The sequence below is a fragment of the Phalangium opilio genome, unplaced genomic scaffold, assembly GCF_054372755.1.
Source record: "Phalangium opilio isolate 3A_F unplaced genomic scaffold, DU_Popi_V2 ptg000079l_1, whole genome shotgun sequence".
Lineage (NCBI taxonomy): Eukaryota > Metazoa > Arthropoda > Arachnida > Opiliones > Phalangiidae > Phalangium > Phalangium opilio.
Window position 1 is genome coordinate 9,425,144 of NW_028324187.1, and position 15,223 is coordinate 9,440,366.

At 37.6% G+C, this 15,223-nt stretch overlaps 1 protein-coding gene across 2 annotated transcripts in view; it reads right to left on the reverse strand.

Annotated features, from left to right (window-relative positions):
- Positions 1-15,223, reverse strand: part of LOC149654801 (uncharacterized) — a 41,721-nt gene that overhangs the window by 23,604 nt on the left and 2,894 nt on the right. Inside the window, exons 2-3 of one of the 2 annotated variants that reach the window (XM_089846441.1) lie at positions 4,475-4,640; positions 1,048-4,337 (exon numbers count right to left, since the gene is read on the reverse strand). In XM_089846441.1, the coding sequence (XP_089702567.1) occupies positions 1,048-4,337; positions 4,475-4,602 (3,418 nt within the window). In that variant the 5' untranslated portion in view covers positions 4,603-4,640. Of the gene's footprint in view, positions 1-1,047; positions 4,341-4,474; positions 4,641-15,223 lie in introns of both variants that reach the window. The other variant, XM_089846440.1, reaches the window with a different exon arrangement.

Consider the following 15,223-nt stretch of genomic DNA (forward strand, 5'->3'; position numbering starts at 1 on the left):
CGTGGGAGGAAATAGTAGATCCCGGGAAACACTTTGGTCCCTTGGGGTCGCCACTAGTGCCCTTCGCCTTTTGGCGGGAGCTTTTTTTTGGCGGGAGTTTTTTCTTTTTTTGGCGGGAAAACGTTTAAGCAAGGAAGATTAATTTAGAGAGAATTATAGAAATATTTGTATTTTATTTATTTTTTGGTCTAAGGTGTATTTTTTCTTCAAACAGTTGTAAATAAAATCTCAATCTATGAATAAACTACTATAAAATTTCAACTACAAAGTTGCATGATGTGTTAACAATTATTATATGTAAGATACGTCTACCTAGAATCCTACAGAACTCTTCAATTAATTATAACTTTTTCTAATTAGGCCTAACAATTGTACTCTTAATATTTGGTCTACAGCGCATTCTAAATAATATCTATTCTACGGAACCCCGTAAATTTATGTTAAAATCGCGTATTTTTCAATTAGTACAATTCGGCATAAATCTATTAAATTATTTAAAAAAAAAATAATAATAATAAAAACGTTTAATTGAAATAATTATATAATTCATTGATTCGCGAGCGAAAATATCAAATATTTATATAAGAAATTCGACAGCGTAAGCCACCATTGTTTGTTGCAAGCTTTAAAGGAATATCAGTACACTCGCAAGGGTGTAATTGGTCTATTTTGGAAAAACGAAACACAAACCAACAAAAAAACATACAGAAAATTGACCCCCACACAAATTGGTCGAAGAAATACAATATTAGCCGAAGAAGAGCTAATGACAAAAAATATCGAAGTTATTTACGACGAAGTTAATGATTGTTAATTTAGATATAAAACAGGTGTGTCTGCACCGAAAGAAGTTAATCATGCGTTGCCGGAAGCCATGACGAACACTATAGGAAGAACACCCGATCACACAGTCAAACAATTACAAGCGTAGAGAGACAGGCAATTGGTCTCGACGCTAAATATCTTGTTGGAAGACAATGGATAAACGAGCCTTATGTCACGCCTCCGCCTGAACTGACAATGACACCGTAACTCCATGCGGCTCACCTGTGACCATGTTCTCGTTCAATTCTTCGCCCGTCTTGACGTTAAGCGACGGCGTCATCAAGATATCGTCACCGAATGACCTGGTCTCGCTATCGGACCAGAAACCTTTGGGGTGCGGTGGTCTCTTCGTCAGGATAATGGTTGACGTCCTCTTGGGTACCGGAGGAGGTGACTTTGATTTCTCGATGTTGTTAGAGTTATTCTTGTCTTCCTTCCGTTTTTTAATGTCCGAAAGGCACATTAAGGAATAAATGGCGCCCGATTTGCCCTTAATTGGTTCCGGAAGTGAAATAATCTTGACCGGCTGCTTAGTGTTGCTATGTCCACTAAGTTCCGTCAATGTTTCCGTACTACTGCCCAAGTTGTTGTTGTTAATCTTGTTCGAGTCGGTATTGGTAGTAACTTCGGTTTCTTTGACGAACGCCTCCCATTTCTTGGATTCCTTCTCCAAAGCGGCGATTAAATCGGACATACTCTGAGCCTTGTCGTTATCGAGAGGGATAACGGGACCGCCATTAACGTCGACGTTGCCGTTCAAAATGGAGTCGTACGTTTCGTAAGCGAAATTATCCATATTGGCCGATAAAGACTTGACCGCTCTGTCCTTGCGTCTGGGTGGTTTCCTCCAGGCTTCGACTTCCTGACAAGCCGCGTCTAAAGGACCGATACCGTTGGGTTTCGATTGCCTTCTCAGATTTCGAAAGGCCATGTCGTCCCTAATTACGTCGGGATTGGCTTCCGGTTTGTAAAAGTTGACGCGTGCCCGTTTCTTGTCGTCGTCGCTGGGTGTCGCGTGTAAATAATCACTCGGGGAACATTTCGTCACCGGTTCTAACGGGATACCGAATGGCGGATGAACGGGTGGAACCTTGACCGAATCGGCTTGCGTGTACTTCCGGTAAGTGACGTCGTCTAAATTCACGTCCGGTTCGTCCGAATTGTTATTATTTTCGTATTGTGGGAAGAACGCGTTGAAGACTTTAGAAGTTGGGGTTGGAGTCAAAGCCGGGGAACATTGCAAGTAACTTTGTTTCGTGTCCATACCAGGACCCCCGGGACTTTTACAAGGCTGTTGTGACGCTGATGACGGTGTTCTTTGTAACCTACGGATAGCTAAATCGTCCGAGATTTTATCCGGGATGGCTGAGCGTCGATTGGGCGGGGTTCGACAATGCGCGTTTTCAGGGTTAGTACGATTGTCCCAGTGATTCGGAGGCGATCTGTAGAAACCTTCGCTGCTACTTCTGGACAACGGAAAGCCGCCGTTGACTTGCAAGGCCATCGGGTCCGCGATACTGAAACGTTTTAGTTGGTGAAGAGTTGGTAAATCCCGTCTCTCGGCTCGATCTAAAAGATCTTCGTCATTCAAACCCAAACTTTGGTATATTTGTTCCAGTTCTTGCAGAGCGTCCTCGAAGTTTTCCGATGTCCTGCGTCGACGTTCTTTCTCTTCACTGGACATATCGAAGGTTGGTGTTCTTGGCGTTTGAACCTGAAGCGTCGAAGTGGGGGTGACTTTCCTGGGTGGTGTAGCGGGAGGTGATTTAACTTCTTTAGATTTGACAGCCGCTCGAGGGCCATTGTTGATGGAACTCTCCAAAGACTCGCTTTTCTCGAGGACCATGGATAATGGCCTACCATTCTGGTTAATGGGTGGACTCTTCAATCCCGAAGAGTAATTGAACAACGAGCTTGGTCTTGAAACCGAATAGACCGCGAAGTTACTAGGAGGCGATGTTGGTGGAGTTGTTGTATTTGCTTGTTTAACTGGGAAGAAACTGGGACTACTTTGATGAATGTGGTACTTGGGCGATCTCTTCGAGTCCAATTGCGAATCACTCATATAGGCGCTTGAAGTGTCGCTACAAGTACTTTTAAAACTACCCGTATTCATAGCGGGAGCTTGATCCGTGTAGGAATATATTTGTTTAGTAGGAGGCACGTCGGTGTAATAGTACAAATTCTGAACTGTCTTAGCGTTGTTAGGCTTGACTGGTGGCTTATTACTGTTCCCCGGTGACTGGACGTTAACGCGATGCCACCAAGGTGAACTACGACCCGAACTGCTTCCCCCACACTCGCTCTGCAACGTCGATGTTGGTGACCGACTAATGATACGACCGTAAAGGTTCTCCGTCGTGGGTGAGGAAAGGGCGCATGACGCTGGACGTTGAGGCCGCGTATTCCCGCCGTTTCCCTTGACTATTCTTGGAGGAGGAGTCGGAGCTCGTCCGATACTTGGACTAGACGTCATGGATTGGGAACTGAGCCCCGAGTCACACGGAGAAGGTTGGGCCATCATACTGAAAGGTGACCCACTCCCGAAAACAGTTCGGACGGTTAATGGGGATGGCTTGCGAGAAGGCAGGAAACTGTGACCACCACCTTGTTGGACGTTGGAAGAACTAGTCGAATTTCTCGACGGCGAAGACATTTTCTTTGGTAGGTTAATTTGTTCTTTGGATGAATTAATTTCTAACGAACTTGGAGGTGGGATTTTAGGTTCCTCATAGGCGTGGGATTCTTTCCAAGTAACTGGGTTAGGACTAGAAGTTGAAATGGTAGGCGATTGTTCTTGGATCGGATTTTCACTAATCGGACTGATTTCCGCTACACTGGTCGTGACTTGTCGCGGTGTCAACAACCAGGAAGCCGAGGGTGGAGCGGTGTATTCCAAAAAGTCCAAATTAGGATCCGAATGAGTGACGTGTTTTAGAGAGACGTCCTCTTGAGACTTGCGTTTCAAGTAGCGTTCGGTTCGTGCCGCGCGTGTTTTATTGATCTTATGATGTCCCGAGGCGAAACCACCACCACCACGGTTCAAGGCTTCGTCGCTATGAAATCTCCAAATACCTAATTTAGTTTTAGGGGTGGTTTCGAGTGGTATTTGTCTTAAGCGTAATTCCTCGTCCGATGAATCGCGTACTCGTTCCCGTTCAGCGGCTATTCTGGCTTTCAAGGCTTCTAAACGTTCTTTGCGACTTAAACTATCGCGAGAACCTTTGTCGTCGAAGCTATTTCCGGAACCGATAATTTCGTCAAAGGCTACTGGCAGTTTATTAGCGCACGCACTATGAACGCGTAAGAATTCGACGGAGGAACAGGAAGTGTCCGAGTTGGAGGTACCTTCCTGGCCAATTTCGTCTTCGGATGAATCGCGGCTTCCCCGGAAGTTCGAAGAGAGTGTCGCTTTCGTTTTAGGAAGTGGTAGGCAAGAACTTCGACGTTTTTTTCGTTTGACCTTTGTAGGCGGTGATTTAATGCGATTGTCGAATGATTGTTCCGCAAAACTACTACGAACAACAACAAAAAAGGAAATGGTTTTAGGAAGTTCGCTTATTACTTCCATGATCAATCGGTTCAGGGAACAGAATAGAGGCGTTAGATCCGCCCGCTTTTGAAAACCAAAATAAAACAAACAATATACCTGCTCCCATCGTCCTCAAAACTGGCCAACGAAAAATTAGGTGGATTAGACCTGGAACTTAGAGGTAAGCTACGGGATTTCTTTCTGGACTCCGATAGACGACGGACACCTCCAACAAGTAGGTCCATTTAGGATGACGGTACAATCTGACAAATTGCGATGGTTTCTGTTCAAATACATAGAAAAACAGACCAATTTAGACTAACCGACTTCAAAAATAAACCGTGACTATGAGAAATGTTCAATCATAAATCATATCTTTCGTTATCTCGAGTTTTGCATACAGAATTGCTTAGTTATTCGTAATTTAAACTTAACGAGTCACATTATTGCTTTACAGATAATAATAGTAGGAAACTACTATTATCAGGGGATAATACTATCATCCTCGAATAGCTAAACCACCCTGTAATTTTTTATTAACAAGTCCCAATTTGGGTGTTTGACGTTTTTGATAACAGGTTATCCGACCTTAGTAACAATCCCAGAATTTAATAATCACAAGTGGAGCTAATTTCCAGTACAATCGTGGGAGGGAAGTTAGCGGGGCAGATTTCCTTTTTTTAGTTAATGGTTATTGCAAAACCAATTTAGGCTTAGCTGAGCCCTAACCCTACTTTTTATTATTTTTCATTCTTCTTTAAAGGGGCCGCGGGGTAAAATACATATTTTAAAAATATATATATACATACATAGGCATATATATTGTATTATTTTGGCGGGAAAAGGTCTTTCACCTCAATTTGGGCGCGAAAAACGGACTACACGTGGTCTTTTGTTTTTCCAACGGATGTACCGTTGAATTTGACTAACCCGAGGGGATAACTACTAACGATTAAGGTCAATAATACTTAAAATAACCTAATAAACAACTATTTTAAAATAAATATTTATTAATCAATATTAAAATTATTTATTTATGTACTGTACAGGTTGATGGGCCAAGTCAAGGGTTAATAATTATTTTTGTGGGTTTTTTTTCTTTGTAAATTATTTTTGTGACTACACGGTGAATGGGTTTTATTATTTCGGATTAAATCCTAGAACTTTTGACAGCTACACAAAAAAAATTTATATAAGGCTCGGGAAATGCACTGGTAATAAAAATTCAAAATTAGCCATATACCGTGTGAACTGAGCCATACCATTACTATACAATAATGTTTTTACGCATCAAATGAGCGAACCACTCAGCTCGCAGTGTCTATACTCTATAGTGAATAAATTCGAGTGAATTATATTGTATTCACGTCTATCTACATATACACCATAATGATTCCCTAATCATAATCAAAAGTGTACTGTACGCATTACAATTTCTAGAGAGAGAGATAAGACTCCGCAAATACGTTTTGTAAATCCGCCTAAATTATACTGTATACCCTGTACAATTTATTTTGTCTCGTTAAATTTAATCGTAATTTCAAGATAGCCACTTTCCTTCTTCAAGGTCTATGAAAGGACACTAGTTATTCTTTCCAAAATTAAAGGACCACTCTAGAATTAAAATGTAACTCCAATAATAATAATTTTATGGGCCTTTCCATACATTTAAAATATTTCACATTACATCATTAAGTACTAAGTTGACAAGTAATTGCTCAATAATTTGCGCAAGTATGCCGGGTCGTTAGGGGAATAAAATGAAACGGGTCACCAGGACCTAGATTCGAGAGAGAGGGAGAGAGAAACAGCGCAAACTTCGCTAAAGCAGTCGATAAATTATGATTTCACGAATTGGACAAACATACATAAACTGAAACCGGGATTTTAGTTTGCGAAATCATAACCAACCTCGCCCGTTTAAGGAATAATTTAACCTTTTCCTTAAAAAGTTGACGGAAAATGACACGAAGGTCAAGGAATACTCATGAATGCCTAAGTTTATAAGATTACTTCCATCTAGGTCCTATTTAGTCTGCAATACTAAGCCTTTGTCAGCGCCCCAGTCACCAGGCGTCGCTTTACCCTGAATCTATGACCTACCACACCCACTTCATGACAAGCTCCAGTTTCTAAGTTACCAGTGACAAACTTATGGAATGAACATATCTTATGAACTTATGGTGAATGTATTAAAACGTATTCATGTCCAATGGAATTTTCTTACAGTCAGTAGAAACTAAATTCAATTGAACTATTGGGAACTCGCGGCGCAATTTCAATAGGCTCAGGTAACATTCTACCTACTGTCAAGAAGCGATATCTAGTTTACTAGGGAGAAGGTTTAAATTCGCCACACATTTCCAGCTTTATCTCCCGTCCAAACTTAGGTCCGGAGTTAATCCCCGCCGCCTCTAAATTACAACCAGCATGCATCTCACTGGTTCATAAAAAACTCACGTCAGCGCGACGCGAATGACGGGAAAATTACTTGTATTTTCCGACTGAGGAGAGGCAGCGAAATAGCCCGGCCTCCTTTTACATCCCCCCTTGTATTTTGTAAGGGGGACTGGGACTATGGCACGCGCGAATACTTAGGAATCTTATACCTTCTCCCTAAGAAACTAGATATCACTTCTTGCTAGTAACTGTCAAGTCTTTTTAGTTAATTCCTTTCGTCCGACTTCGAAGACGAATAGGTTAATCTTGGGCGTTGCGTTCTTAAAAGGGACGCGTACCCAATGACCTACATTTTTCGAAAATAGCACCCTAATATTAGACTCCCAATTGTATTCCCAAGGTACTGTTATTATTAAAATTAAAGAAGTGTAATTTTAATTCACTTGGTGGCAAAAATTTGACACGACGAAGTTTCAAAGTGTAATTGTCCTCCTGAGACGTGGGTCTACAACCGTCAAAGTAGGGCATGCACTTACAGGTTACGCTTATAATTTTAAACCGGTGTAATTTATACTGAATACTAATAATTTTGGTTTAGTTATAAATTAACTGAAGGCCCTAGCTCTGCTCTGTACGTGTACTAAGGATAAGATACGATTGTAAGTTTTGCGAGGGGCTAACCACTTCAATCGTGGCAATCCATCCATTTAAGTTTTGATTAGATTCCACTGAATTAATATTAAAATTAATTTATTCAAAGTTGACAACGTCTAAAAACTAATTTTAATTCAATAATACGGGGGAAAAATGTTTGCTAGAAAATTTATTTATCTATTGAATTAATAAAAACGAATGGATTTGGTTTCCAAATTTGCTGACGTATTTTTTGTCGTCAAGTTCTGCGAATTTTATCCTAAGGCTACGACTACGCGGTATTACGAAATATTTCAAACAAAATACCGTGTTTATATTAAATTATCCTGCATATAAAATTTAAGGCCTATTTTCGCCTATTTTTCATTTAATAAATGCATAAATATTTTACGTATGCTTATAAATAATTTCCCATTAAAATTTCCACCGAATTCAAAGTATACTCTAGTTTAATTTCCAACAATTAATTAAGTTAGCCTAACTCATTAACTATAAAAGTAATTAAAATTAAATACAATACCTTTTAAAGTTATCCATAATTAACAAAATTATTCCTATGAAATTTAAAGTAAAATAAATCACTTCGATTAATATTAATACGCAAATTAACACACCGGTTACTAATTAACGCGCGCGATAAATAACATTAAATACGTCACAATTAACCGGTAATTAATTAATTAATTAATTACGTTAAATGTATAATTAATTTATAAGATAAAGACTTGACAATTAAAAAGAAATCACAAATTTTAAATCCGTCTTAAGCAATTTCCGAACATTAACTGATAACAAAAATACGATTTTTATATTTCGAAAAAAAAAAAGGCCGAGTCGATATCCTGTTAATGTGAGAACGAGTATTACTAGAGAAATATAGATTATCTAACTGTAAATTGTCGTCTGCTATAAAGATAGCGGTCATTCCTTAATGTTATACGAGAGTGTTATAAGAGAACGCCAACGAGAGATAGGATAGAACTTACTAAATCAGAATCACTCTATCGGCCATAAACTAAACTAAAACTAGTGGAAAAGGGGCTTGAAATCATTAAAATAACCCCCCCCCCTTACACCATCGTTTTACAATCACGGATAACTCGGCTAAGGTACTTTTAAACCCCCCCCCCCTCTCTTGGATTCATATTTATGCCTACCTGGATTTTACTTTACTACTAAAGGTGTAACGAACCGCAATGAATATTGGATTGAAAACCGGTTTATAAACGTTTTAAATTAATGTATTTCATTATACCTTTTTGTGGGTAAGCAAGGACTAGTGAGGTTTGGTGGTTTTGGTGTTCCTTTAACCAAGGAGGATTATCCTCCTTGCTTTAACGTAAACATTTTTTTCAAACCCCAGTAGTTGTTTTTCCTGCTATCAAAAATAATTCTAAATTCGATGCCTTTTTTTTTGGAAGAAATTCGAAATGTGTCAAGAGTTTATTTAAATAGCGCTCAATTCCAGCTGAACTTTTTTATTCTTACGAAATAATCTTGAATTGGAAGTATTCCGGGTAATGGTTTACTTAAATAAGACGTGTAGTATTATCCTACTGTAATACAGTAGTTTCCTCCTGTACCCATATAAAAAGATGAGGTATAATTTTTTTTTTTTTAAAGAAAGGAAAATTATTGTTGTTTGTTATTAATGCCTAGCAGTAGCTGGATAAAATTATAGGTAAAACTACTACATTGTAGTAGAATATAAACCACGGTTTCTTAGCTGCTAATTTTAAATTTATTCTAACAATAGAGGTTGATTCAATCGTGACTAATTAACCCTGGAAGATAGAAAAACCTTTATTTTTTCTTTTACTCTTAATTTGGCAAAGTACGTGAATTGATGGTCAGGGAGTTTCCACAAAATTTCGCCCGTTATTGGGAACAATGGAGATTCGAGACTTTCGCCTCTTTTCAGAACTCTTCTAATGACTTACTGTAGAATTTGCATCACGCGATAAAATCGTTTAACATCGTTATTACAGTAATGGCACCTCCCCGTCTTTGACTGCGTTAAATGAATCGGTATAGTTTTGATGGCTGCCAAAGTCCTATATATATATATATAATGACGCAAATATAAGCTAATAAATTGACCTACTAAATTAATCATGGCGTTAATATTAATCTACTAGCTCGAGCTGTAAGTCTCTCAGTAGCATTACGAAGTATAATAGGTGTCATACCACTTATAAACTTATGTTTAGATTATTAACTTAAAGAAACAAATAATTTTATTTCAAGAATATCATCAGCTTATTGTGTAGTAGGAAAACTACTAAATTGTAGTAGCTTAATTCAAGGAATCAAACCCGCAACAAATGAAATAAAAATAAGACGTGAAAAATTGTACAAATTGAACCGAATAATGTCGACAAATTTCAGGAGTTTAAAAGGGTAGCTAGCTCCTACTTATATTAATATCGATTCGGGTAAAGGAGTTAAAGGAGTAAGTATTAAGGTACAGTAGCTTTAACCATATCCTTAAAGTAACCCTGACCTGGTAACCCAATCATAATGGCAGGTGAATCTATTTTATAAATGGCTTTAAACGTTAGCGTCATGCGCTAAAGACAAAAAAACAGGTGCTTCCGCGGAAAAACACAAGGAAAAAATATTGAATTTAGGTAAAACAAATCTCGATTCATCATAAAATATAAAAATAAATAAATTAATAATAAAATTTTTTAAAAAACAAAATACGTGACCATTTTTCACGGTTCAAAAACTAAACTAAAAAAAATATTAATTCGTATTAATTCATTAGTTAATTGCTTAATGGACTGTAAACGTAAATTAATTAAAAGGGTAAAAATTAATGGGGTTTATGTCTAGACAATTTAAGCTCATAATCTCATCAGTAATTTCCATAATTTTTTGATGAACTTGGGACTCTTAAGAGCGCGGAGCAGGGATCAGTACTGAGTACGTGTTTCTGGTTGAATTTTACACGTCGCTCACGGACGATTCGGGTCCTAAAGGGGCAGGGACCAAACTTAAGGGTGTGGTCACTAAACGTCCCCCTAAACTCATTTATAAATCGATAAACCGCATGAACATCCGAATCTGATTTCCAAATATTCCTATCTCCTAGGTCTATGGCCTATTTTGTTGCATGGTATTAAACATACTACGAAAACCTACTGAAATGGTTTCAAACACTCCCTGAGTACATAGTCGAAATTTATCGCGTTAGGACAGACGTTTTGGGAGCCAGGGCTAAAGTTCTAAACATAGACCTTAATGGAAATAGTTTATTTCTATGAGACAGGCTCTCGGAATCTTTTGGAACAGTTCCCAAGTTCGCCACATGGTTCACCATACGAGAAAAATGTTCATAAAAACATATTATATTATCACTTATATAGACTTAAGGAGTTATTATATTATTGACTTGGTACATGCGGGGTAGCTTACCTATACTTGAATCAGGGTAGGAGGATTATACTATTTTATAGGGGTTTCCTACTACAGGATTTGAGATGCAGAACGCGCCTATCGTCATTAAACTTAATAACAAAACACAGACAAAACTTTTCCTACAGATTTTCTGATTCAGGAGTAAATTCCCCCTCGAAGTATACAGGGTGTTTGTGAAAGGTCCATCAATAATGAAAGGGCGTATTTATTGGGTCATTTTGAGTCGAAAATGTTCTATGACATTTTTCCGTCCGGGCCACTGTTTTCAAGTTATGATTGGAGTAATTTACGGATGACCCCCTTAAATTTAATTAAGAAATTGAAAGACAGCGCTAATTTAATGAAGGGGTCATCCCTAAAATATTCAAATCATAACTCGAAAACCGTGGGTCGGACGGCAAAATGTCATAGAACATTTTCGACTCAAAATGGCCCAATAAATACGCCCTTTCATTATTGATGGACTTTTCGAAAACACCCTGTATAACTTATCTTTCGAATTCCATGCGATACAGAGAAAGGCGGGGCACTCGCGTATCTTCCTGTATTTCAAGTTAACGCATTGATTGGCCTTTAGCCAATGAAAGATCTATATAATTTTGCTATACTTCGCTCGTAAACCGTTTTAATTTTTTTATTTTTATTTTGCAAATTTTGCTGATTTTTCTTTATACATTCCCTTCCCGGCATCCCCTACTGCAGTATTCTAATTTTAGTTAAAGCATACAGAAGATGGTGGTGGCGGGGTGTTGTCTATAAATTACAAAAATATCAACTGAGTAGAAGTACTTAAAATCGACGTAGAAACGTACACTTCCAAATTGAAGAGGCTCTGGAAATTCCAAGGATGTATCCATTTTTTTCCTTCCCTTCGGGAGAATATCAGCAATACTAACAATGTTAAGCCTTGGTTTTAGTCTTAACTGTTTCGAAGGGGGTCGCGAGGTTAACTGTCAAACTTGTCACCGTGCCGATTCATTAGAACCCGACAAAGAAAAAGATGCATCTCACGCGCTCGGCGCTCGGCGTTGTAGGGGTAGGGGTTTCACAAGGGCGCGTGCTTGTATATCACAGAATGTCGCGAGACTCGCGGAATCGTTACGTCATCTAAGTTTGCTAGTTGCAAAAACGAAACTGTCACGAAATTTATTCCTAACTTTTAGTTAGGCCTAGCTATAAGGCCTCTTTCTTACGGTATTTATTTTTGTACTTTTTTCCCGCCCTAATGGAGACCCTATCCGGATGGAAGTTGAAATCTTAGAGGACCTAGGATAGGAATAACAACTCCCGAGTAACTCTCTCTCTCTCTCTTAGCTGAAACATTTAGGGACCTACATGTACATATTTTTAAACGCAACACATCCCATGATAAAATCTCGGTCTTTTGGAGTTAGAGCTCTAGCTTTGTTGGGGTCAAATTAATTCATTATAATTCTTCATCTGGACCAGATAGAGTTAAATTGAAAGTACCATGGTAAAGTAGACATTCGGTAGATTATTCCCTGAAAATTTCATTTCATTTGCATTTCAAATAAGCTCCCAAAATTCAAATGAAAATTTCATAACAACATCTTCCAAAAACCATACAGGCTACATATTTTTTTATACTCAAATTGATATTTCCGGCACTTATCATTTTCGCTAAGTTCTGAGACTATTACACGCATGCGTATTAGATTCAATTTCATCACCGCCACCATCATCATCATCGTCAGAAGTAAATAATTAACTTTTCCCGAAGTTATCATAATAAAACCGAGTGTAATTGGTGTGTAGATATTCAAGGCGGTTCAAAATGAGTCTATTTAATGTCTTCCAATTAAGTACAGTTTGTTCTGATTACATCATATTTTCGTGAGTAACTCACTTAAAAGAGTTTTAGCCTTAATTAGCGAGCATGGGTCTAAAGTGGATTTGGTGGGTTTTAATAATATTTCCAACGCGAGTCACGTGATCCACCCACTCTCTAGTGAATTTAATTTCATTATTTGAGTTAAGTGGATGTTTTTTAAGCCTCGCATTTTGCGTTGCTTTATACTCTTTTCAATAGATTTTGGTTCTTTGGTAATTCTTTGCATGGTTAAAGAATTAAAATGGAATAGCAAATAAAAATAAAATCATTCAACCTAGTTAATTTTTCAGGGAAGAAAAATGAAAGTTGTTAAATACGAACAACAAATACTCTTGTTTTCAAAAATAAAAATTCTTTTCAGAATTTTTCATTTTTTTTTGGAGCAAAAAAGGCGGGAATAAATAAATAAATATATATATACCATTTATACTTTTTTAAATGGAATTATTCTAGCGAGGAAAACAGCCAATTGTTCCATTCAATTTTTAATTTTTTTTGGAAAAGTTCGAGTAAATATCTACTCGGCTCTAGGGTGTTTATTTGAAATAGTAATTTGATGAAAATTGGACGTAGTAATCTACCGATTGTCTACTTTCACGTGGTTCTTTCGAATTTACTCTATCTACTCCAGATCAAAAGATACAGGTAAATATCTACTGAATGTCTACTTGGCTCTTGAGAGTTTTTTTGAAGTAGTAATTTGATGCAAATTGGACGTAGTAATCTACCGATTCTCTACTTTCACGTGGTTCTTTCAAATTTACTCTATCTACTCCAGATCAAAAGATATATGTAAATATCTACCGAATGTCTACTTGATTATTGTGAGTTTCTTTGAAATAGTGACTGAACAAAAATTGTAGGTAATAAACCACGGACTGTGTACTGTCTCCTAGTTTTATTAGTTTTACTCTATCTACTCCGGATCTCATGTGAGATAGACGTTTTTAAAAACAACTTAAAAATGGATTCTATTTAAATGTTGAGATGTTGGGCAATTAAGGAAATTGACGAGGTTAGAGCTTATAGGGCCAAGGGCCTCCCCGCTATTTATACCAAAAGGGGCGCGATCGAGGGGATCTTCGTCTCAGCAGCTAAGAAGAAATCCTTTTAAAAAAGAAGGCTCCATCTTACAATGTGCCTCAATATAAAAACATTGGAAAGGAGAGATTTCCGAATTCAAACATCTTGAGTCAACGACCCGCCCGACATTAACACTTCTTGAGCCAAGGAATGCCTCGCAATATTCAACTCCTACGACTCCTAAACGTAACCATATCTTCGCTCAATATATCCTTTCTTACAAACTGCACGCGCCCATAACAATATAGTAACTGAAATGCATGGTCCAGTCATTATTTCCATGGCGGTCACTCCAACTTTTGAACGTCGTAACTTTAGTATAGTTTAATTTCCATGGAAACCCTTTTAGGACACGATGGTCCAAATTGTCCTCTGTCCAACGATACTAAAAACTTGGGTCTACATCGAATAGAACTCGAGATAATTAACTTTGATTATTTTCCAGGCGGTCATTCCAACTTTGAAACGTCGTAACTTTAGTATAGTTTGATTTCCGTGGAAACCCTTTTAGGACACCATAGCCCAAATTGTCCTTTATCCAACGATAATAAAAACTTGGCTCTACATCGAATAGAACTCGAGATAATCAACTTTGAAATCAAAACCTCAACTTGATCTAGGCAATTAATGTTTTCTTTCAAAGTGGCACAGTCAAGGTTTTTTTTCCTCCAAAGGTTAAAGGTTTGAAATCTTTCAATGGAGGTTTCTAGAGGATGGCGAGGGGGTTTTCAATTCAATCCCCCCACCCCCAAAGTTTGATTGTCTAATGTCTAGCATTGATTATATAGTGTAACAATCATCTATCCAAGAACAGCAGGTGAAATTAGACACGAGTTTTTGAGATATACTACGATTTGACCTCGTCATTCATGTTGAGAGCCTTGGTTTATTCCTTAAATAACCGGTTTTATCAATGGGAATTTGTACTATTAACTAAGCCGCTAAAATACTATAATCACGAAATACACCAAGCACCTCTCTCTCTACCAGAAAGAATTATATCCATGTAAAGGCAGTCACTTTTTTTAGCAACCTTGATTCAATGAAATAAAAAATAAGTAGTTTTGGCTCTTTGCAAAATTGAGAACCGTAACTTTAAACTTTTCCTTATTTGAAAATATTTATTTGTTTTTTCTCTTTCTAAGCCTAAATCTGGAGTGTAATTTAGAATTTGAGCCATTCCGGTCTGTTTCCTAAATAGACACGATACTCAATAAGTGTCTATTACAAGTTTATCAAGCGCTCTAGTTAAGTAGGTATTTTTTTTTACACCAAAAACATCGGTTGAAATAAAGTCATTGTTAATCTGGTTCAAGGATTCCTTAAACTTGGTTTCGTCAATCTAATGTTAGATTCAAGGGCATAATTTGTATCTGAACATCCAGGCTAATTAGCGTAATATCCACGTCAACGATTCCTCTCTCGTTTAATTTTAAATATCAATTATTTTAAGA